Source organism: Bicyclus anynana, chromosome 7 (assembly GCF_947172395.1).
Source record: "Bicyclus anynana chromosome 7, ilBicAnyn1.1, whole genome shotgun sequence".
Lineage (NCBI taxonomy): Eukaryota > Metazoa > Arthropoda > Insecta > Lepidoptera > Nymphalidae > Bicyclus > Bicyclus anynana.
In genome coordinates, this window is record NC_069089.1 from 9313404 (window position 1) to 9337510 (window position 24107).

The 24107-nt window shown below is 34.1% G+C and overlaps 4 protein-coding genes across 8 annotated transcripts in view; 2 read left to right on the forward strand and 2 right to left on the reverse strand.

Annotated features, from left to right (window-relative positions):
• LOC112048387 (uncharacterized) overlaps positions 1-14813 on the forward strand; it is a 28024-nt gene extending 13211 nt beyond the window's left edge. For 2 of the 4 annotated variants that reach the window (XM_052882672.1, XM_024085938.2), the window contains exons 2-9: positions 5367-5416; positions 6470-6712; positions 7114-7230; positions 7507-7548; positions 8344-8492; positions 8597-8697; positions 8778-11018; positions 11310-14813. In XM_052882672.1, the coding sequence (XP_052738632.1) occupies positions 5408-5416; positions 6470-6712; positions 7114-7230; positions 7507-7548; positions 8344-8492; positions 8597-8697; positions 8778-11018; positions 11310-11614 (3207 nt within the window). In that variant the 5' untranslated portion in view covers positions 5367-5407 and the 3' untranslated portion in view covers positions 11615-14813. The remainder of the gene's footprint in view (positions 1-5366; positions 5417-6469; positions 6713-7113; positions 7231-7506; positions 7549-8343; positions 8493-8596; positions 8698-8777; positions 11019-11309) is intronic. The other 2 variants (XM_052882673.1, XM_052882674.1) reach the window with 2 other exon arrangements.
• Positions 14814-17608: 2795 nt separating this feature from the next.
• LOC112057703 (tRNA-dihydrouridine(20a/20b) synthase [NAD(P)+]-like) lies at positions 17609-19288 on the reverse strand. The gene is made up of 2 exons (XM_024098225.2): positions 18978-19288; positions 17609-18716 (listed from the first exon to the last, which is right to left on the reverse strand). Exons 1-2 carry the CDS (start codon positions 19097-19099, stop codon positions 17663-17665), a joined length of 1176 nt encoding a protein of 391 aa, XP_023953993.2. The 5' UTR covers positions 19100-19288; the 3' UTR covers positions 17609-17662.
• A 496-nt stretch (positions 19289-19784) lies between these two features.
• LOC112048534 (programmed cell death protein 2) lies at positions 19785-22274 on the forward strand. The gene is made up of 6 exons (XM_024086132.2): positions 19785-20118; positions 20216-20395; positions 20472-20630; positions 20698-20793; positions 21015-21311; positions 22079-22274. Exons 1-6 carry the CDS (start codon positions 19939-19941, stop codon positions 22238-22240), a joined length of 1074 nt encoding a protein of 357 aa, XP_023941900.2. The 5' UTR covers positions 19785-19938; the 3' UTR covers positions 22241-22274.
• LOC112048610 (transmembrane protein 242) lies at positions 22219-23899 on the reverse strand. Of its 2 annotated transcripts, XM_024086258.2 has the most exons (4): positions 23689-23899; positions 23145-23246; positions 22762-22898; positions 22219-22433 (listed from the first exon to the last, which is right to left on the reverse strand). In XM_024086258.2, the coding sequence occupies exons 1-4, from the start codon at positions 23720-23722 to the stop codon at positions 22275-22277; spliced, it is 432 nt and encodes a 143-aa protein (XP_023942026.1). In that variant the 5' UTR covers positions 23723-23899; the 3' UTR covers positions 22219-22274. The 2 variants fall into 2 exon arrangements, with proteins under 2 accessions (XP_023942026.1, XP_052738637.1); XM_052882677.1 differs by lacking the exon at positions 23689-23899 and having other exon boundaries at positions 23145-23681.
• Positions 23900-24107: the final 208 nt, after the last annotated feature.

Below are 24107 nucleotides of genomic sequence, written 5' to 3' on the forward strand. Positions count from 1 at the left end.
TTACTAAATATTCTTGTTTGTTTATCCTTTTTATGTAACTATTGTATTTTGAAATGGATAAATTTATAAAAAATAAAATAGTAAAAGTCGTCGATCAATTCAAAAATTGTTTTCAATTCAAAACTTCAATTCTTAAAGAAAAAAACTGTAAAAAAATTAATTTTATTTAATTTAATTAAACGAAAAGCATAACATATTTGTGTCAAATTTTGTCTTTCTTAAAATGTTAAGTAGAGGTGTTACTGCATAAATTAAAATCTAGGCTCTTTTATTCCGACGGGAATTTTATTTTCAATTGGAATTTGCAATTTCTAAAACTTCGATACACTGAAGTCAAATCAAATAATATTTCACTTATAATACTAGCGGATGCCCGTAACTCTGTATGCCTGAAAATCTGCTTATTGAAAACCATCATCATCATTTAATTTTTATTAAAACCGGCTTGGAAGACATCGGATACTTAAAAGAAGTCTTGGGTTTAGAAACTTTTGTGTTTTGTATAATAGTATACTAAATATAAAATATATACGTCATAAATATATATTTTTTTGACAAGTCAAAAGCTGATTTATATTGACATTTATATAAAACCAAAAAACATTTATTTATGCAATTATTTTAAATAGAGTTTTGTATTTTTAAACTCGTTATATTTTTTGACATTGTTGTTTATGATTTAGATTTTTCTATCCCTTTGATGATTATGCATATCTATGTAGTAACATGTGTGATATGGGTACATAACAATCGATCCTATGAATCACGTTCTTGAAAAGATAGTTACGATGATGAAGTAGTCGCATAACACAATCAACGCCCACTTCAATATTAACATCATAGAATTCAATTCCTTCAGTAACATTCAATCTTTATCTAACCGATGTTGCCGATACACTCGCATATATATTTGCAGTGGAAACATCTACGTATCAAATTATTATTAGACTGCAAGGTTAGTTTCCCGTTGCATTCGAATACGTAATATGTATTATGTTTGAAATATCACGGTAGTGTTATTTAATAACTCCATAATGAAGATTTACTTTTATAGTACATGAACTTTCCTTGAAGTTTTCTTCGAGTAAACAAATTCTCAATTCAAATTTATTTAATTTAGTAGCATTATAATTATTTTACACCATTATAACAAATTTTAAAAAGTACATATTTATGAAAATGGACTGACGAGAGCTATTCGTAAAATAAGCATTATTTTAACAAGGCCATATGCTTTTAATGATATTTTTATTTTTAATACTTCTGAAAGTAATTTATTATATTAAAAACTTATACTACGTTAAATTGTTGCTTAATATAAATCTTTAAAGACCATTTTACAGAAACACTTTAGCTATTGTCTAGAGCTTGTCGCGTTTAAAAGTTATTTTGTAGCCCACGTTAAAAAATATATTTCTCTTAGTATAAAATATAGTCATGCCTTACCTAATAACGGTTGTACAATATTATAATGATATATATGTATGAATATATCATGGTAATCGGTCGATTTAAGATGTTAAATTTACACAAACTCACTTTATGATTCACAATACCAATGAATTATTGAGTTAGCGAATTTAACTTGAAAATAGTTAATACTCATTGGATTGTACGTACAAAACTAAATCCGTAATTAAAAATGAAGGTAAGAGAATGAAAAAATACTTTTCACCCTATATTATACCAAACCTACCAAATATACAAAAATCATTAAAACAAGTCAAACTGTTAAGACATATAAGGCATACTCTCGTTTTCTGTTTTCGTTTTCCTAATTGCTTAGTTCGATTTGGAATTCCGTAAAACTAGTGCTACCGCAGACATTACGTTTTTCGTCAATTGGAATGTATATTATCGCAAGGGCTCGCTTTTTTTACGTACGCGCAGAATTTGTTCCGTACGGAAAAAACGTACATGTGCGTTATATTGATTTCATGCACTCAGTTTTCCTAACACGGAAAACTGATTCGGAAAAAAGCTAATGTATGCGGCCGGCATAAGAATGCGACCACTCACATCGTGACACGCGATTTTTATATATTAGATTTACATGCAACAGTTTTCTAAAAGCAAATAATTGTAGCGATAACATTAGATAATGAGACGCAGACGCGTGCAGCGCTAAGGGCAAGTTCAAGTGCGCGCGCCAAGGTTGCTTCCTCGTACGCGATGCGCGCGCGCATGTACAACTTGCAGCTGTTAACAACTATTACTTTATCGTATTTTCAGCGTTGCTTCAGATATTCCGTCCTAATTTAAACATCTATATATCTATACATTTAAACGAAATTTAAGTATATGAGTGTAATTTCAAAATAACTGTGTTTTCTCAAATGCTTATAACTAGTTTGATTGTATTATTGCTTGTAATTTACATGAGCTGTGATAGCCCAGTGGTTATGACCTCTGCCTCCGATTCCGGAGCGTGTGGGTCCGAATCCGGTCGGGGGCATGCACTTTTTCAGTTGTGTGCATTTTAAGAAATTAAATATCACGTGTCTCAAAACATCGTGAGGAAATCTGCATACTAGAATTCATATTTCATAATTCTCTGCGTGTGTGAAGTCTGCCAATCCGCATTGGGCCAGCGTGGTGGACTATTGGCCTACTCGAGCTCAGCAGTAAGCCGAATATGGGTTGATAATAATGAATTTACATGATACCAAATCGCAAACAAACCTTATTAAATATTTGTCTTCCTATCTGTACATTTGTCCGAGCTAATCTCTAAAAATACTGCACCGATTTTATTAGGACTTTCACTGAAAGATATAGGAGGTTTTTGAGCAACATATATCATTTTATCCCGGAAAACTCCGTGGTCCCAGCGGGATTTGTAATTAACTGGTTTCGGGCGGACGAACTCGCATCTGTTACTATTTAAAACTTTACTATAATATTTATATAGTGTGTAGCTGTTAACAGTCATTACTGTCTTATTTTGATTTCTGAAAATTCCTTCTCTAGACACTCTATAGATCAGTCAAGTTTAGTATATAACAGTGTTTTTAAAGTGTTGCCACTGTTAAGCGAATACCACCCAACCCGCGAGCTAATTTGTACGTTAAAAATCGAAACAGTACTCCACATACCAAATGAAACATAGTTTTCACATATATTGCAAAGGTTGGACTATGCGCCAATGTGACCGCAAATCAGATAAACTAGCATACTTTTCTATTGCCAGTGCACTGCAGCGAAGTATGTAGTGATAAGAGACAGCAGACCAAGTCGCGTGAATGCTGACTTTGCGTGAGCGCATATCGAGACATGTGCTCACGTGCAGTGTCCTCCCCCCGTCCCTGCACCCACCTCCTCGCCGATATTAAAACCATAGATAGTAAAAGAGTGACGCAATCAATTCTCATATTTACTTAAGGGCATGCAAAAGCTGAATTGTGAAAATATGTTAAGTTTTATCATGAGGAACCCTGTCTTTAGTTGCTAGACCCATATCTGCAAGGCGACATTTCTCTAGAGAGTCTAAAAATGTGACCTATAACGGTGTTTTTCGATGGGTTTCTGCGACTCTAAGTGAGTAGGGAAGTTATTTCTCATATTTTTATTAATGTTTAGGAAAATATTTAAAAAAATATGCTTTATACTTGGAAGGTTGAGAACCTTTCAAAGACACCACAGTCCTATATGGCTAGCATATTTTCCTATGGTAGGAACATAGGCAGATATACTTTCAGCGTTATTAAATGAGGTATCAGTAAAAAAACAATCAGACACAGCAAGTACTTACAATGTTCATAATTCATTCAACAATGTTTACAGTAAAACGTACGTAAGGCAGTTGCACAACGATGTGACCATCAAATAGGGCCGGTTTGGAAAAAACAAATTTTTCCTTTACACAAAGTCGACTCGATGCCGCACGCTTCCTATATTGTGCAATGATATGTTGAACTTTACTATTGCTTAACCGTTGAAATGTTTGAAGAATGAAATATAACGTACTGACTATAGATACACTCTGAAGTATCTTTCTAGTATCTAATAGTATCCAGTATTGATATGACTGAATTGGAAAAAGAGCTTTGACCTTTGTCATGTGAATTATTAAAGCTTTAATAAATTAACATAATTACTGTGTGTTTAAGCACTTGTCTTTATTATTGACAACAAATTCTTTAATAAATGTCGAACATCTAGATGTTCCAATCTTTTATTTAAGACCTTGGCCAAACTGCACTCAGGGTACTTATTTAGTTTTTTTTTAAATTGCAATGCCATCTCGGAGATTGTATATTTTTCAGTATGGTACATAAATAAATTTCGACTGCTTGTATTTGGGATACTTTCCCCCAATCATCAGGCTTTTTTAAATTATTTTTTTAGATCGCGTTTTCTGATCAAAGATAGATAGATTTTAAAAATCAAAGACATATATTAAGTACACAAATACAAGCAATCCTCGTTTAAATAAATTAGATATACACGAGTACGTACATTTCTCTTAATTAACTAATGTTTATAATGATAAACTACTACTCTTAATAGATAACTCATTCACATACCTACGAGTATATTGAGTCGTTTTAATAGCTCTGGCAAATATTCAACTTAGTGGCAATAACATTGATTTATATGAAAGTAAACTTTTTGTTTCCGTATTCAGAAAATACTCGTGCCTGATATAGTCAGACTTTCCTCATTTTATAAAAGCTAAGATAATGCTCCTACAGTTACTAAGCAACTATGCAGTTCGGGTAGGTACCAGCTTTCAAAAGAAAGTCTGGTCAACACGGATTTTTTTCTTTTTCTTATATAATATAAAAGCTTAGTTTTAAGTTTTTTTTCTGACCATATGAAAATATTTTTTCTTTCTTTCTTTCTTTCACAGACACTTAGTCCATTAATAACATGCATCCGTAGTATTTATGCCATCAAAGCTTCACGCCTTTTAGTCAATAATTAAATGACATTGTTTATTATAATATGTCTTTACAGAATCATAATTTAAAATACATTTTACAAAACTTAAAAAAAGTATATTTAATCAAACAGTTCATTTGAAATATTTTTTTTTAGTGAGAAATATTTTTTAACTTACAATTACTTCAGACATGGTCTTAAAATCGCCTTAATAGGTTAAAATTAGACCGAACTTGTCTGAATAGAAAGTCAGCCAAGAATTCTAAATATCCCTTAAAACGAAGACATATAGATATCTAATTAGGTATTCTAGTTCCACATGAGCATGTTTTTATTATAGTCATACTATTGGCATAAGTTAATTTAACTTTCTTATTCTTTTGTACATAATATTCACCAATGATAAAATGATTTAATTTGACTATTATTTATATAAAATATTTGTATTGTTTGTACCTAATATGTTTTGTTTTTTGTTGCAGGTACAAAATTTGTTAACAAAATATAGCAGTATATCATCAAAATGAGGCTGGTAAGTTAAAAAAAAAACACAATTAACTAATAATAATATACCTAACTGTAGCCATCTTTGTCTTACCGAAAGCTGTGTTTATCGATATTGTTACGAGTTTCGGGATTAGTTAAATTTGCGGAAAATATAAACGGGGAAATGGGAAGTGTCGGTGCGCGGTGGAAAATGCGCACTTGCAAGAAAACTGGGTCAGTAGTAGCACCGCCCCTTTATCGAACACCGCCGTCGTCGTAACCTCAACACTTTGCAAAAATAAACCCTCAAATTAGGAAGACAAGTCCCAAAATAAGTTGACGCACCGAAATATGCAGACGGGTGAAGAGGGTGGAATGCGTTTCGTTACCATATTTTTGACTGATAGCGGCGCAAATGCCACTCAAGACAACCAGTCATCTAGCTGCTAGCTGCATAGGATTTACTCATCCCTCACAAAACCAATGAAATACATTTTGAACTAGTTATAATAATCCAATAGTTTTACAAAAGGCGAAAGGTAACAGTGCAATCCTTTACCTAATAACATACTCATATTAAAATTTAACTGGGTTATCGTGACTTATTTCAATGGAAATTAATTGAAATATTGAAGTACGTATAAATATTGTGTGCATCACCAAGAAGTACGAACTCCTTTAACACATTTTAAAGTATTTTCCGACAAAATGTGGCAGCTCTAGCTGCAGACGACCTTGATTTAATAAATTACGCCAATCCTTTTGGTATTATGATCTAGAGTACATTCGTAAATATACCAAAAATATTACTGATTAATAAAGAATATTACAGATTAGTAAAGGAACGACGCAAAAACGTCTTCTAAGGTTGCTATTAGCATACAGTGTAAAAATACATAATGTTTACGATAATTCAAATCAATTGCGTGTTCAATATGGTGACTATGTTCTGTGACAGATTAGGTTAGTGTAACCCTACTCCGTTGATCAGAAGTCTCTCTCTGTCACAAGATAGACCCGGCACTCGCACAAATCTATGAAATACTAAGATATTCGTGTCTGTGTTAAACGAGAGCTTTATATGAAATTGTATTCACAGTCAACGAGTGAAGAGATCCCTACGACGACAGTGGGCCGCACAGCCAGCCCCGGCGCGGGCGCTGTGTCCGTGGCAGACTCGTACGATGTGACGCGCATGCGCGAGGAAGAGTTCGAGAGGCTCACCGTGTACATAGTACCAGACGTGCCATGCGAACGCGGTGCGCCAAACAGAGCCGAGAGGACTCTGCCACGCAGTTTAGCACTCCGGCCATCGGCAGTACTATCCACCCCTAACACACCGGTATGATATTTACTCCACTCGAAAACTGATACACCTAAATCCTAAGGCATCAGCATTTTAATTTCTAAACTATGACACGCCCGATACACTCATCATTTCCTTTTTCTTTATCCCACTTACATGGGTAAGATAAATATGTAAATCTCTTCAATTCGTGCACATTACTTGTCATCTCATCTACTCCTTTTACACATATTATGTCCTCTTTCACACACACTATTACACTATTTACCTAAATAACATCAACGTTCCAAAAATCAGTGTTTAGGATAAAAAGCTCTTTATGTTTTAAAATTTGCCCAGTATTCTATATAATTATCCATAAGCTACACCTTCAATTACTTGGCACTTTTAGATTCAAGGATTAAAAAATATAATACATGGATTGGTTTTATTTTCAGACGGAAGGCGTATGGAGTACAGGAGTTATACCAAGAGGGACGAGATTTGGTCCGTTTGAAGGCACTCGTACACCAAACAAACCAAACGATAAAGTCTCTTGGCGTTATTACTGGAGGGTAAGTAATAAAATGAATTCACTTGAATTAATTATTACAATCCTATCCAACAATGCTTTATATTAGGTATTCTTAACATAAGTACCTGAATTATAATATTTATGTGGTTGTGGTTTTCGTTCTATGCTATCCTAAAGCAGATAATAATAGTCTACACAGACCCCTTATTACTGTCTGCACAGTTAGAAACCCACCCCTACTGCCATTAAGCCTTATTAGACTAAATTATACTCTTCACTATCTCTAACTAACCTATACCTCTCTATTTTGGGCCAGGTACAAGAAACTGTCAGGCATCATACTTATGGAAATATTAAGGTGAGACTTGAGCTTGTCTTTATGGTGTTGGTCTTTACTGCTTTATATAATTAAAATCTATAGCATTTAAGTATCTAAATAAGTAAAAAATGTTAAGTAAAGTAAAACTTATAATGAGCGGACAATATTCATTATTTATTGTTTAAACGCTAATAGGCTGTATTGAGTTTGCACAATTCGAGGAACGCATTCTGTTTATAGTTGTAAAATCAGAAAAGCATGTAGATTACGATTTCCAGGAGGTCTGCTGGTTAAATTCATCTAGTAATTTCGGAGTCATGTTTTTAACTATGCTTGTTTTTTACTTGTATTTATTTAATATATTAGCTATTATTTTGATAATATCATGATAGAAATTGGATTATTTTAATGAAACAAACAATAAAACGGATACAAATAACTTGTTCTGGCCTTGACACAAAAGGGGCGGTAGGGTATAACAAAAAAATGGACCAACAAACAACATGCAGAATCTGCATGCTGTTAAGTGTTCAAAACTGTAAACAGAATGCGGTCTTCGAATTATGTATACACTCAATACCTCACAGGGCCTGGTCTATAAGTTTGTTCCGCGTCCTACATTATTCTGACATTGCATTACGTCCTTGACTTCGCCATAATCATCGTATGCATGTTGTTATCATGCACGCGTTTTGTAAATCTTAAACACGTGCCTCAACATGAAACACTTAAAATCGTTAAGCATAATTTGATACACATCAATTCCTTATTTCAGTTATTGTCTTTAACAATGTAAATACTTGTGAATTAATAGTTTCCTATTATTGATTGCAGATATTTAAAGATAGCGATTACTATTACCTTGATGGATCTGATACGAGCGTTGCGAACTGGATGCGATACGTCGCTTCGGCGTACTCGCTCTCTGTGATGAATCTGGTCGCGTGTCAGCATCAGGAGCACATTTATTTCTACACCATTAGGTGAGCACAACACTGCACTACACTAGATTTTGTTGCCAAACTTTCAAAGTCTACGTCTAAGAAATAAGATTAGTAAATAATAATTTGCATATGTTTGTTCATAGGGATATTATGCCAAATGAAGAATTGATGGTATGGTACTGCAAAGACTTTGCAACAAGGCTTGGCTACGATATCGATCCTGAAAGAGCTACATATTCCATATGTAAGTAGAAAAACCTTTGTAACTATTCTAAATAAATTTAAAATCCCAACGCTTATGAAATTCAAAAATAATTTTAACAGTGTCGTCAATTGCAGGTAAAGAAGAAACTATCAAGAAAGCATACGGCTTACCACCAGCACCTGTGCATCCCGAAATCGCCTTTAATCACATGAAATATGTTCTTAGCCTCACAAATGCTAAAGAAATTCTGGACGGAGAAATTCCAATAAGGCGGCGAAAACGTGATTCTAATGATAAACCTATACACGAAAGTTCTAATCTACTACCGCGAGATGATCCACGGAATATGATAAAAAATGACAGGATAAATGTACGAAGTGATATTTCTGCAAATATCGTCCATCCTAAATCTGATAGTCCTATCATAAACGATCATACATCTTTGTCACCTAGCAATTTAATGCAACCACCTTCACCAGTTAAGTTGCACCACCGAGATCAAACGTTAATCATTCATCAACATAAAGAGAGTACATCGCATGTAGTAATACACCAGCTTGAAAACCCGAGAATAAATGGTAACAGATCACCGGCACATAATGTACATTTGAGAGACGTTCGCGGGCCGTCGCCTCTTGCAGCGACTAATCAAGATAAAGTCGACAGTAAATCTCCTACTTTCACTCATTGTGTGCCGACACATTATGAACACCAACTAACGCCTAATGACGGCTCCGTTAGATCCGATGAAGGCTATCACAGTAATGGTTATCATGATGAATTCACACCGCCAGAAGACTCGAGTGACTCGGATGTGGAAAATTACGTGTTAGATTGCTCGAACAAAACAAACGAGCCGAAAGAAACTGTTATAGTTCAAAAAATAGAGCAAGATAATATGCACCGCAATGAGTACAGAAAAGTTAAAATAAAGATGCCAAGAGCCTATCAATATCAAAATCACAAAGATATGGATTGTGAAAGCGAAAAAGAACTAATAATCGCAGAAGAAGTAATGAATACTTCGCCGCAAAACTTATCACCGCCTCGCCGGGACCCAGCCACTTCGACGGTAATAGTATTGGAATCTTCTCAAAACACAGTTGTCCCTCTAACTAAACCATACTACGAAGATGAAACTGTATCACCGACACCCCAGCCAGCTTACTTGCGATACACACCACCAGATACACGAATATTAGAAACTATTCTCACTGGAAATAGAATGGACCCTAACAACAATGATTCAAACCGAAGACAACCTAACGCAACACCGCCGCCGTCATCGCCGACAGAAATGGCCTATTCTTATAAGAAAAGCCAAAGGTACGGTAACGCTTGCAGTCCTGATTCTAGTTCAAACCTAACGCCGTTACCGTCACTGCTGCCGTTGCCACAACAGCTGCCAGCACCAAATTCGGTATCAGTTTATTCTTCATCACCACCGCACACTATTCCACATACAACGGAGATACGAGAAATACGAGAAATAAGGGAAATAAGAGAGACGCGGTACGAAAGCCATTACCCGAACTACTCGTATAGCCTTTATTCACCGCCTAACTCGACAATAATTACTCAATTAGGGTCTCCGCCAAGCACATATTCGCCGACAGTTTCATCGTCACATCAATATGAGAGAATTCAAAATGGACAGAACAATCATCACTTTCCCTCTTCGACCAGTGTTATAACGTTAAAAAATTGCTCACAATTAAGTTTAATTCAAAACGCTAATGTTAATGGCCAGCTTGTACCGCAGCACGGCAGCATGAGTCCTGACGGATCATGTGGTCTCATAGTCGGACCGTTGAGTCCTAATTCACAATCGTCTCGTGGTTACAGGAGTTTACCGTATCCGTTAAAGAAAAAAGACGGAAAAATGCATTACGAATGTAATGTTTGCTGTAAAACCTTTGGCCAGCTTTCAAATCTTAAGGTTCACTTGAGAACACATTCCGGCGAGCGACCATTCAAATGCAATGTTTGCAGTAAATCATTTACACAACTAGCTCATCTACAAAAACATCACCTCGTCCATACGGGCGAAAAACCTCACCAATGTGATATTTGCAAAAAACGATTTTCATCAACATCCAACTTGAAAACACATCTAAGACTACATTCAGGCCAGAAGCCGTATGCCTGTGACCTGTGTATGCAGAAGTTCACTCAATTCGTTCATCTGAAACTGCACAAGAGACTTCACACGAACGATCGTCCGTACGTTTGCCAAGGGTGTGACAAGAAGTACATCAGCGCATCAGGTCTAAGAACTCACTGGAAAACAACTAGCTGCAAACCAAACAATATTGAAGAAGTTTTAGCGATAACCAATGCTGCTCATACTGAATGTATCGGTAAGTGAAAGTTATTAAAACTTGCAAATTATCATTTTATTCCTTTTAGTTTCAAGTATTTTTATCCTCAAACTTTCCACACAAATATATTTATACATTTAAAAAATTTCCAAGTGCACTAAATTGGTTTACAATTAACAAATAATATTAATTTTTAATATTTTTATGAAAATGCAATGAACACTGCGAGAGAGACCGAACGCGATGCACTTTCTCTCCGTAGGTGAACCGCGACTTTCACTTGCGCTCTCACTGAACGCGGCCGATTTCATTTTCGCGTGCACTTTGCAGGTAACATCGACAAAGACTGCCACGAAAGAGAGGGGCACGAGGCATACGAGGTTCACTCAGCATCGCAGGGAGGGCTGGTGGGAGCCGGTGGGGCGCGAGTGCTGTCGCACGAGGCTCTGATGGGAGGGCACGCGCATACGACGACGCCGCACCTAGCGGGGCACGGGCAGCTGTCGCCGAGCCCCGGCCCGCAGTACCGCCTGCTGCCCGGGGCGGAGCACCCGCAGCACTACAGCTCGCCGGGCAGCGAGACGAGACCCAGCGTGATCGAGTCCAGCCAACCCCTCATCATCGAGTGCACTTGAGCAGCGCGCATCGTCGCGCGAGTCGGACGCGTTCTCCCCCGCCGCATTTTGTGATTCCAGTTTTGTGATCAAATAAAAGTATTTTGTTAAATGTGTTAAGACAATCGTGAGATGGACTCTATGAATTGTCTTATTCAGTGGCTATGAGATTACGATACGAACGTTAAGTTGTAAAAAATAATTATTAGTTATGTATAGTTGCATGATAAGTACTAAGTACTTAAATAGAATGCAGTTTAGTAAATAAGAATCTATATTTTATTACCCATTGTTGTAATTTTGTTAAGATTGGCAGCCTCCCTCTTGCGCTAGTGCTCAAATCGATTGTTTTTTTTTAATTCTATTGTAAATAATCATACGTTTGAACATCGACTTTAGAAATTTTATATATTTTTATGTAAATATCGTGTAAATAGTTATGAAGGAATTAATATCAATATTATTATGAAATGGTATTCAGACAGGCAGGTAGGTACCTACTACGTAATTTTCCAGTATCTTTCCTATTTAACTGCAACGTGAATACGAATTGCTTAAATTTCACCAAAGAAGATCTTATCTGCTGTTTGTTGTATTTGAACTTAATTTAAATCATTCGTTACATCATGCATAACCGAACGAAGAATAATATCTAACCATGATGACGACAAAGCGCTAAACATTTAAAATAACTTCTTGATGTGCAAGAAAGAAAATTAGAAATAAATTTATCTCATATTAGTGGATAAGTGCCAAAAGCGCGATAATATTTTATTACTTTTTAAGTTAACCTAATAAAATATTCGCATAGTATTTTTAAAACGTTGTTCCTAATGAATTATTGGAGAGTACGCGCGTATATGCATCAACTTAACTCTAACATTACTTAGATTAGATCGGATGAACTTTGTACATTATCCCTACGCTAGAACAAATGGTGCTTCACATCGTAGAGTAGACGTTCGGTCAGTCGACGAATTGACCGACGGAACTACATGTAATTATTATTCACCGAGTTTACTAGTTATACTATTTTAGGTATATTCCAAATTTTTATTATGATTCTCCTACTCGAAAAGGCTGAGATAAATGTGTAATGAAACGATTGGCGAATGTAATTATTGGTCCTGTACCTACTGGTTCGCATTATGTGTGAGATCGACTGTCGCAACTCGCGTGATGGTGTAACTCGTACGTGATGTAGAACCAAGCGATAGCTTTTTGTATATTTCTATTGTTCGTAAGATAAGATTTTTACACGCAATCACTTATAAATTTATTATCTGTATATTTTATACCAAGCATTTACAGAGCTAAAAATTTTGTAACGAATGCCGTTGGATAATTTTGTCAAATTATTGTTAATGTAGACAAATTATTCTATCTTTGAAATATTATGATTTCGACGTTATATATCTATTTTTTATTGTATAATAGACTTCAAGTTTTGAAAATTGATACTACTCTAAAAACGATCAAACTACAATTGCATTATGAATTTTTGCCTAAATATTTTTTTGTTCAAATTCTATTTAATTTATGTACGATATTCAAGTACTTTCTAGAAGTGAAGATGTAGAAAACTTTTAATTTTTTATTTAACTACTCCACATCTAATTTTAAACCTACTAAACTATAGAATGATTAACGAGAAAAATCCATTTATTTCATTAAATCTGTATATTTCCCATTGGTAGGATTTGCTTTAATGGAATCTACATACCTACTCGTACCAAACCCACTAACAGTTATGTACGGTGGCATGGGTTTTGGTGCTACGATAGAAATCTTTAAAACAAGGCAATAAAATGGTATGATTAACTCTACCAGTGTCCCAGACGGATACCTGGATCAAGTGTTATTGTTGTATACAACACACATTTTTGGATCAAAGTTCTTTTTCATACAAAGGCACTAGCAAGTTGTTATAATACCGTAAAATACAAAGTTTTTCTAATATTGGAATGTGGCATGAGTGGCTGCTTCTAACCGTTCCTATTGCCATGTTATTAAGACTTCTATGGATCAAAGTCTTTGATGTTTACGAGATGTATCGACGGACGATAAAAGAGCTTGTATCGTGTGTGTATCCATATTTCGTGAAATCTCTAAAACAATTATGTATAATAAGTAAGTACATAAGTTGTAGAGTTTAAAAAATGCTTTGTACTCACTTGAAAATTAATAAATTGTTTGTAACATTTTGGTATAAAAACTAGTATACCCAATATATTATTATTATCTATAGTTAGGTTTATACGAAAATGTTACGAACTCTACTATATTTTTAATTGAAATCTTCCGTCTAAATATATTCTTATAGTTTAAAACAAAACGTCGAAATCTAATTATATAGCATACGGCACTTCCTATAAATATAATTAAATATGTAAATTACGCAATAATATAAATATAAATTATTAAAATGTATTTGCTATTGCATGATCTTGTTAATAACTTCACACCATTCCTTGTATTGTTCATGTTTTACTTGGATTTTATAGAAACTTATGTATTTTTGTACCTTGTATTTCAGTTAAGGTAGTGAAACGTTTAAAATATATTTCTATGTAAACGGAAGGACATTTATATAATAAAGGCAAACCATTTACGCACAAACTTCGCACTAAAAATATCCTTTGAATGAAATGATGGCATATTTTGTAAACTCCGTAATAGAGATCTTTTGAAAAAACTTTTTTATGTAAATATTCTTCCGTAGATGTGAAAATTATAAGCAATAAAAAATTAAACAAAGAATATTCGGATAAAGTTAGTATCTTCAATTTCAGTTAACACCAATGTAAATAAATAACGCTCTAAGCACACTTCCGTGTCGGTTTATTAAAATGTTTATGATAATTTAATCAGTCATTATACAAAAAGTAAACTTTGTAACAATATTGTAAAAAGTTGTACCTAAAACCTAAGAAGGATAGATCGTTCATACATTATATAAGTACAATACCCTACCTTTGGTATGGAAGTGTAAACAATATACCTACCTGTGTATTTCATAATTTCTGCTACTATATTTATAAAATGCAAATTCATTTATATACCTCATCACGATTATTTGTGTTGAGGTAATATCTAATATAAAATTATTTAATACGCCAGAAATACAATACTCACTGTAAAGGCCTGTAATTTTGTACACAATGATCAACAATTATTTTACAACACCGAAACAATTAAAAAACAGGAGTAAAAATTATAATCGTAGTTTCATTATTTACCAACGCCTTAGATCACATTTTATTTTGAGGTCTTTGTGGCAAACTTTTGCGTTGAAATATTAGGTACTGCCTCCAAGCAGCATTGCTGTGTAAACCTCTAAACACTTAGAAGGCACATGCACATGGAACTTAACACCTATATCTACCTCAGGTCGGCGGCTACAGGACAGCATATAGAACATATTACATCATCAGTATCAACCCATATTCGGCTCACTACTGAAGTCGAGTCTCCTTTCAGAATAAGAGGGGTTAGGCCAATAGTCCACCACACTGGCCCAATGCGGATTGGCAGACTTCACAGACGCAGAGAATTAAGAAAATTCTCTGGTGTGCCGGTTTTCTCACGATGTTTTTCATTCACCGTTTAAGACACGTGATATTTAATTTCTTAAAATGCACACAACAGAAAAGCTGGAGGTGAATGCCCCGGACCGGATTCAAACGCACACCCTCCGGAAACGGAGGCAGAGGTCATATCCACTGGGCTATCACAGCTCTTACATACCTACTAAAGAATATAGATATTACATACTAAAGAGTATGTCGTAGCAAAGCATACAAAGGTACGCCCTGGCCCCTGTGAAGTGTTGCTTTTCTTTTAGTTAACATATACATGACGTAAAATACCTATGGAGTGACATGATGTCGAAGGTTCTAACTATAGAATAATTATGAGTTCATATAAATATAACATTTAATCTTGAACACAAATGTGTGCCTTTAAAAGACATCAACGCGCGCCAGTCATAATATAAGTTATAAAAGTAAGTATTTACTTGATTAAAGCACATGTTTTTGAATAGTACAATATGATATAAGTGTGGTAAGTTGAAAATTACAGCCGAGGCGATATTGCTAGCCCGAGCCATACACGTGAGCACAGGATACACTTAATTATCAAAACGCATGTATGTCATACGAGTACGACGTTTATAACATACACTAGTAGACGCCCGCGACTTCGTCTGCTAATTATTAGTGGAAGCTTTCACCCCCATTTGTTTACTATTACATTTTACATTTTACCGATACTATAGGCGAGGTCTACAAGTAAGCACTGGATTTAATTATCAAAGCGCACGTATGTCGTATGACGTTTATATCGTAGGTATTTGCGAGAAAATAAATAAAACTCTGACTTTCTTAAACGAATATTTGATCCATTTTTGATATCAATATTATGTTTTGTTTAGACAGTGCTTTTTAGCATTGAATAATAGCATAATGAGCTTTACTTATATTTTTGAAACTTTCGTGAACACACTTTCTGAAAATGAATTTGCATCTTTGGTTCTATTTCATATCTAATATGAAATTTTGATACGCTTTTAAGTACCTATTTCTCGGTGGGTTTTTCGGGTTTAGGGTGCTTTACCACCAGAGATGTGCTACGCTACGTTGCTATGGATGCGTTTAATATCCACCAATCGTATTCATTGGTGCATTCTATTTCAGCACTCGTGGAAACGAATTCAACTAAGATATGTTTTTTATATGGAAGGATGCGTGCTACAGATGAGTGCTATGGATGCGTGCTATGGATGCCTGCTATCGATACATCGCATACTAGTAGCTCGAGCTGCGCATCTTTCCTCGCACAGATACGAGCTCGTACATAGGACATCTCTGGTGGAAAAGCACCCGTGGTGGTGGTGTCGAATAAATAAATTGATAACTACTTGATATTTTCAAATAAAAAGAAAAAGAACGCGAAATAATTTTTACTTGTTCACATAACGATGGGCGAGCATCAGCGCTTTTTTAGGCAAAGGTACAAAAACAGCCAGTATTACAAATAAAGTAAATTAATATTTTTCTGTTTTCGTTATAGATAAATAGTTGTATTTTATTGTTAAATTAATTAAATTAAAGAATTAAATGTTTATTGATTATATTTTATCTCCCGTAAAAGTGTATTTTATAAGTAAAATAAAATACACTTTTCTGACATAAAAACTCTTTGCTAAGATTTAAAAAAGTACCGTTCGCTTTTTGACGGAGCTTCTTGATAAACCACGAGTTCTTTACTAAAACATAAACCCGTGCATTTTACATTACCTTAACGCACAAGAACGTAATGACATACATTACGTTATTGAAACTGGTGAATTATGAGACCCGTTACGAGCAAATGTGTTATACTCAGCTACATTTTATTGTACCTAATAAAATTAATTAACAACCACTATCACGCTATTGTTACGAATCTTTTGACACTTCATTCATTAAAATCGCTTCAGTAGTTTAGGCACTACCGTGGAACAAACATAGACACATACAGACTGCCAATATCATTACCCTTTCTTATGGCCTCGCCGTTTGAGCGTTTGAGTAGCATGGAGGGTACAAGCTCCTCTTGTCTAAGAGAAAGGAGGCATGTACAGTGTACCACAAATAAAAGGCTAGTGATGGTAATTTTAATGATTATGGGATCAATGAGTTACATATCCTCACTTCTCCAGCAATTACAGCCTAACGGTTCATTTATACGAGCGGCAACTCTACCGACGACCGCAGTCGACTGCAATCGGCAACGTCCCGGCGGCAGTCAACGGCACTCAACTGCAGTCGGCGACGTATCGGCGACAGGCGACGGCGTCGCCGACTGCAGTCAACTCTCGGCGGCGGTCGACGTCGCCGACTGCAGTATCAACTATCAACCTATTTCAAGAAACATCATACATCCAAGTTCATAGATTATGTAGCACATTTATAACTGAACTGGTTTTTAAGTACTGTGTTTTAGTTATTGTGGGAGAAAGTAATAAAGTCATTTTATAAATACATGTTTTTAATATTAACTTATTTACATTTTAATTATTTGGTGTCAACTAGACTCCTCAAATATACTGCTGTCCATATAATCAAGTTCATCGGCATCTTTAACATAGGATGTAAAATAACTTCCATTATTATTATCATAGTCATAATAGACACAAGTACAATAACATATACTCTTACTACATCCACGACATTTTCTAGAATGCTTATCAGTAATTTGCTTATCAAATTGGCATATCACAAAATCATCAATTACTGGAATTTTTGCTGACATAGTATTACAGTCATTGATAATATGCTTATATAAGAAGTTATCAACACTTTCGAATGTACTCAAGTAATTAAATTCCTGCTTTTGTTTCTTTGTCAATATCTTCTCAAGCATAAAAACTAAGTGGTGGTGGTAGCATTGGAATGTTAATTTATCACCGCTTTTGTCCTTCAAGTCCATCCACTGTTTTATACAACTAAGCGGAGTTTTATTGTATCCATTGAAGAGGGCTGGATTGTTCAAAATGCCACTTGCAGACATAATGCCGCTACACTGCAGTACATCGTGCAAACTATCAGCATCTTGCATAGTTTTAATACCACCATTTGCGATAATAGGTATTGTAGCTTTATCACATATCTCTTTTAATGTGTCTACATCAATAACCTCCCCGCTTTTCTGCACTGGTGTACGTCCGTGTACTGTCATGAAATCAATGCCACATTTTTCAAGCTGCTGGCACATAACTATTGTCTTCTTTACCTCTTGTAATATTCTGACTTTAACTGACACTGTAAAATTTGATGGGAAGTTATTTCTCACAGTTCGCAATAAATTATGCACTAGCTCAGGCTTTGATAGCAAAGCACAACCATAGCCATCTTTCATTGCCCACCTTTGAGGACATCCACAGTTCAAATCCACTCCATCTACATACGGATAAACTAATTTTGATGCATCTAGGAACTCATCAACACTTTTAGCTGCAAACTGCACTACTAAAGGGGTGTCGTATGTTGTAGTCACAAATTCATTTGACCTTGCTTTAGCATTTTGACAAAATGAATCAGCAAGTATCATAGGTGTAAAACATAAGTCAACTCCAAAGCTGAAACAAATGGATAATATTGATTTTCATAATTATGTATGTAAATATGTTCTATTAAATATATTACAACAATAATTCTCTTACTTGTGCTAATGAATATAGAAAATATCTTTTTATTATTAACTAAATACTGCTTGCGACTTCACTCTTGTAAAGTTAGCAAGTTTTTTTTTTCAGGAACACAGGTAAGAACTGTTTTTCTACATTTAAATTATCCTGATGACTATGCTAACCCTGTCTTTTATTAACTTGGATACTCACTTTTTTACTAAGGTTCTGAATTGCACCTTACTATATCTGACCATGGGAGCACAAACTTTTACATACGTTAGATTAGCTTTTGCTTCTTGAAACAGTTCTATAACATTTGTTTTTGATTTCATTTTAATATTTAATAAGTAAGTATATTAGATTGAACAAAAGTAATATTTATTATTTATCAAAAAAAGTTAAATCTCATTATCATTCATTAAGAATTAGCCATTAGGATTTAGGAATATTATAAATTCAATTCAAAAATACATATCTTTAAATTTTAGGTTATAAACACAACACAGACGACAAGGACAAGTGAAAAATGAAAGCCGAAATGTCATATTTTTTTATCTGGTTTTACAACTCTGAACAAAGATTACAGTGTACTATTGGAAATAGATAGGCTACATTGAGAAAAACAGAAAAGACTTTTAAAAAAGACCCGGGCTCGAACTCAGGATTATTAGATCGTACCTTTGTTAAGCACCACTAGGCTCAATGACTATGTGGAACTTAGTTGAAATTAATGTACACTTACTGTCTTTCTTTAATAGTCCCTTTGCTTTAGAAATACAAACACGTTCTTTCTATTAAGTGTCAAAATTAAAAGGATAAATATTTCTTTTTTTTTCGAGATTTTTTTCCGTACTTTTCACGTATTAAATCTCTAAAAAGAAAAACATTATAATACTTACACACCGTAATTGAATTTACTATCCTGGAATCTTAAATCTAGGATGTAGATGGCGCTGCTTCAAGATTTCACGTTCTTTTACGTGCGCATGGCAAATGGCAATTGGCTTGGCATGGCTTTGAAGTCCGAATGAATGAATAAAGCTTTGACACCTATCTATTTATCTATAGGTCTCTTTTACTTAGCTTTAAAAATTGTAAACAACAGGTGGTTCAAAATTCAACACTTTAATGTAATTTGTAATCGCAGTAAAAATTTAAAAACATAAATAAAATGAGTAACAAACAAGTAGACATTGGTTTTCTAGAAGAAAAGTGCAGCTGGTTATTGCATCCTAGATTTTTTCCTAGTAAAGTAGGAGGAAAGCCAGCCTGGTTAGACCTCAAAAATTTACCTGAACCTGGTGGATTAACCTGCAAAACGTGTAAAGAACCTCTAATTTTCTTATGTCAGGTATATATTTACAATGTATTTTATGAGCATCGCTGAGCACTAAGCTGTAACTTATGAGGAATCTAGGTTATTTATTTGTAAATCATAATTTTTACAGGTGTATGCTCCCTTTGAGGAAAGTAATGATTGCTTCCATCGAACAATATTCATATTCATTTGTCGAAAAGGTTCCTGCTGTAAAATAAACTCTGCTGAAAATTTCATTATACTAAGGTGTCAGCTACCAAGAAAAAATGAATATTATTCTTTTGAGCCATATGAAGAAAATGAAAATGAGGTACATAACCAAAACACTTGACATCATATTATGTGAAAATTATAAGAAATTTTATTTAACAAATAATAAATTTTAGGTATTTCCTATGGAAAAATGGGCAAAGATGTGTAATGTTTGTGGTTTAAAAGCACCATCTCACTGTTCAAAATGTAAAAAAGTTAACTACTGCAGTCGAGAACACCAGATTCTTGATTGGAAAAAAGAACACAAAACCATTTGCCCTGACTTGCAAGAGGTATTTATCTGATGATTATGTTTATGTGTATGAATAAGCCATAAATTAATTTAGTACCTTTTTTTAGAAATCTGAGCCTCGTTTGAATTGTTTTACTGTAACAGAGTCAGGAAAATCGATATTATTTGAAGAATGGGAAGTTGATGTTGATAAAGAGGATGAGGTATGTTTTCATTATAAATTCTGTACTATTCTTTAATAATAATTAAAGTGTTTGTGTGTGTCAGTTCTGAGGCATGTTCTTATGCTTCTTAATTTTCAACATGCTAGCTGTTATTTTAGTCTTATTAATCTTATTATTTTGAAACCTATTACCAAATTTGAATCTTAAATATAACTCTGTTATATGTAAGCCTATTTCATTTTATTATTATAAAATTTTAGGAGGAAATCACTGTAGTAGATACAAATCAAGAACTGGAGAAACTTAAAAAAATGATTGAAGATGAAAAAGTTGGTACTATGAGCAACATACCTGACAGTGAAATAGAACAATATGCAAGGTCATCATCAGCAGATAAGGTGTACAATAGGTTCAGTAAAAGAATAGCTAGACATCCTGATCAAGTACTCAGATATGACAGGGGAGGAACACCTCTATGGATCACAGAAAATACAGTTAATAATATATCGATACCTAAATGCCAGTACTGTAATGGAGATAGGCAATTTGAATTTCAAGTAAGCTTTAGTATTTCTATTATTACATAGTTATACAAATATATGAAGTGCTCTTATATTCATATTTCAGAAGATATTTTGGCAAATTGTAATAGTACAGATAGAAATGTTTGTGTTAAACTGAAGCAGCATTAGCCAAGCAGCTTAGCATGGCTATAAGTTATCATCCCTGTCTATGCTAAGCAAATGTTATTGTAAACTGTATAACTCTAATTAATTAAACAACTTTTAGTTTACACGCTTAAAACCATAGGCGTATATAACAGGGGGCCAGGTGGGCCGAAATAATTCTAGATACGCCAATGCTTAAAACCATGCATACCTGCTTAAAACACATTATTTTGTGCTTGTCACTTTATTATGAAAATCAAAGTCAAACCGTTTTCCAGAAAACTTTAAATTTAGGATAAAGATTATAAGTATTTCAAATTAAAGCTTCATAGACTAAAATTGTCTCCATCTCAAAAGGCACTGGGGAAACATGTTAAGATACACAGATATGCTCTGCCTATGTTAGCGACCAGTGGTTGGGCTGTGGCTGCACACTAATGTAAATTTCTAGTGAGCAATTTAGTAATTGTTACTCTGGAAACTCCTATTTTACAATATATAAAATAAAAACAATGCCAATACAAAGAAGCAACTCCACTTAATGCCATTGAAAAATTAAACCACTAACATTATTTTTACTCTATACCTAATTGTATATTCAGTCAAGTTTTTAACAAATATTTTTGCTTTTATCTTAACTATACTTTTGTTTTCAGATAATGCCACAACTGTTGAACTTTATTAATGTTGGTATTGAATTGAACAGCATAGACTGGGGTGTTCTAGCTATATACACCTGTAAAGCGAGTTGTAATGATGGTCCAGCATATAAAGAAGAGTTTATAATCAAACAAGATTTGACTAATGAAACAATGTAATAAGTATAACAGAAATAAATAATGTTTAAAATTATTATTTGTCTATAACATCTTGTGCTTTTTTACTTCCATATTCTTCTGACAAATATGTCATTAAATCATTCATTCCACTGAATTCTGTTCTTGATTGTGGTGGATTGTTCTTAGGTACAACTGGCAGAAGATTTCCCATTTTCATTCTGAACTCCTTTAGCTAAAAATAAAATAATTTGTGTTTTAGATCGAAAAACTTAAAAGTAAACATTTTGAACTGATATCTGGGTAATAGAAAATACAGAAGTCTTACTAACCTGGCACAATTAAAAACTGCTGGATTATTATTTGGATAAAAATGAAAAATTCATGAGATATATAAATTATCACTTGAAAACGAAAATGTACAATGAAAAACATTGCTTACACTGGTGTAGGAGTTTTTATTTTATACAGAACAGGATTATAAGATGTGAAGAACATCATTGGATGTGCTGAACGTTAGTAAGACCACTGTATGATTTTTCAAATCCAATTTTGATACTGACATCTTTGGCACCTGACAATTTCCATATACCATAGCAAAGACAAGTTGTACCACCAATGGCATACAGCGTCCCCCAGCCCAGTGCTCGCAAAGCTAGTAAAGCCCCTGCATCTGCTAACTCTGCACTACCATGTACTCCTGGTTGCAAAAAAGTAATTGATACAGGATTCAATATGTTAAAATATATCAATGACAATGACTACATCCACATGATCATGGACCAACCTGTTGTATCCATAGTATGAAAATGAACTTTAATAAAAAAACAATGTCAGTTTTTAATAAACATTTTAACAAACAACAACAATGGTAATTCTAAGAAAGTAATTAATGCAATTGAGACAGGTAGAGATATTACAAGTTCATTATGTTGTTAATTCTCACCTTTATTAAAATATTTTGGATCAGATTTCTTAGCAGCTGCTAAAGTAGTACCAAACCCCACAAAAGCAGAAATACCAGCTATTGAGGCCAAAAATGCCCCAGCTGAAATATAATTTTTTATTGTCTCTAAAATAACATTAGGTACTTCTCTTCGGAATATAATGATTCGTAACAAATTATAAACAAAAACAAGGTAATTTAATTGATCACTAGCATAGTAGGCATCTAAAAATCTTGTCCAATAAAATAATAGACCAAACATAGTTATGGTTCTTTGGCTATTTATCTTTTAAATAGTCAAAGAAGTAGGAGAAATTGCATTGTAAACATTTAGTCCGATTTGTAAATTTCTTTCAGTGTTATAAAGCCCATAAATTGAGGAAGGCATATGGGTATATGGGAGGTAGGAATACGGGGATAACTTATATTATCCCCGTATTCCTACGGGAACGATAATCGCGCAACTAATTTTACTATAAAGTTTCAAGATACGATAATCAGTCTCTGCTAAATATGTTTAAACAAAAACGAGAATGCTACATAACTTTAATTCGCTGGAGCCGTTCTTCGTCAGCCATTGATTTGATTAGGCATTCGGTAATCTTAATACAATAACAAATTAACGCATGTTCTGAAACGAATAACTGAATTTTATTTGTTTCTATTATTTGAACTTTCAAATTAAATTAATTTTTAATTTTGCAAGAAAGATGCAAATTGTGCATTCACAAAAGTGATGTCAAATTGCAAATTGTCAAAATGTCAATGTCAATTGTCATGTCAAAGACGTCAAACTTATGGTGGCACCACAGAGTAGGATGATTACGCAGTAAGCTGGTCTAATTTATCTACGATACTGGCACCACCGGCACCACCAAACCATACTCCAAAGCACAGCACCCTACAGCACCACTCAACAGCTATATATATAACATTATTTTATACAGAGACAACACCCATATT

Bases quoted from the DNA above. Each gene is read 5' to 3' on its own strand.
- LOC112057703 (XM_024098225.2), bottom strand. From the start codon at position 19,099: ATGAAATCAAAAACAAATGTTATAGAACTGTTTCAAGAAGCAAAAGCT. The intron at 18,717-18,977 runs GTGAGTATCCAA...CATTTGTTTCAG, and splicing joins TTCAGAACCTTAGTAAAAAA to CTTTGGAGTTGACTTATGTT.
- LOC112048534 (XM_024086132.2), top strand. From the start codon at position 19,939: ATGAGTAACAAACAAGTAGACATTGGTTTTCTAGAAGAAAAGTGCAGC. The intron at 20,794-21,014 runs GTATGTTTTCAT...ATAAAATTTTAG, and splicing joins ATGTTGATAAAGAGGATGAG to GAGGAAATCACTGTAGTAGA. The intron at 21,312-22,078 runs GTAAGCTTTAGT...TTTTGTTTTCAG, and splicing joins ATAGGCAATTTGAATTTCAA to ATAATGCCACAACTGTTGAA.
- LOC112048610 (XM_052882677.1), bottom strand. From the start codon at position 23,406: ATGTTTGGTCTATTATTTTATTGGACAAGATTTTTAGATGCCTACTAT. The intron at 22,899-23,144 runs GTGAGAATTAAC...TTTTGCAACCAG, and splicing joins TCCAAAATATTTTAATAAAG to GAGTACATGGTAGTGCAGAG. The intron at 22,434-22,761 runs GTCAGTATCAAA...TTTTATTTTTAG, and splicing joins AATTGTCAGGTGCCAAAGAT to CTAAAGGAGTTCAGAATGAA.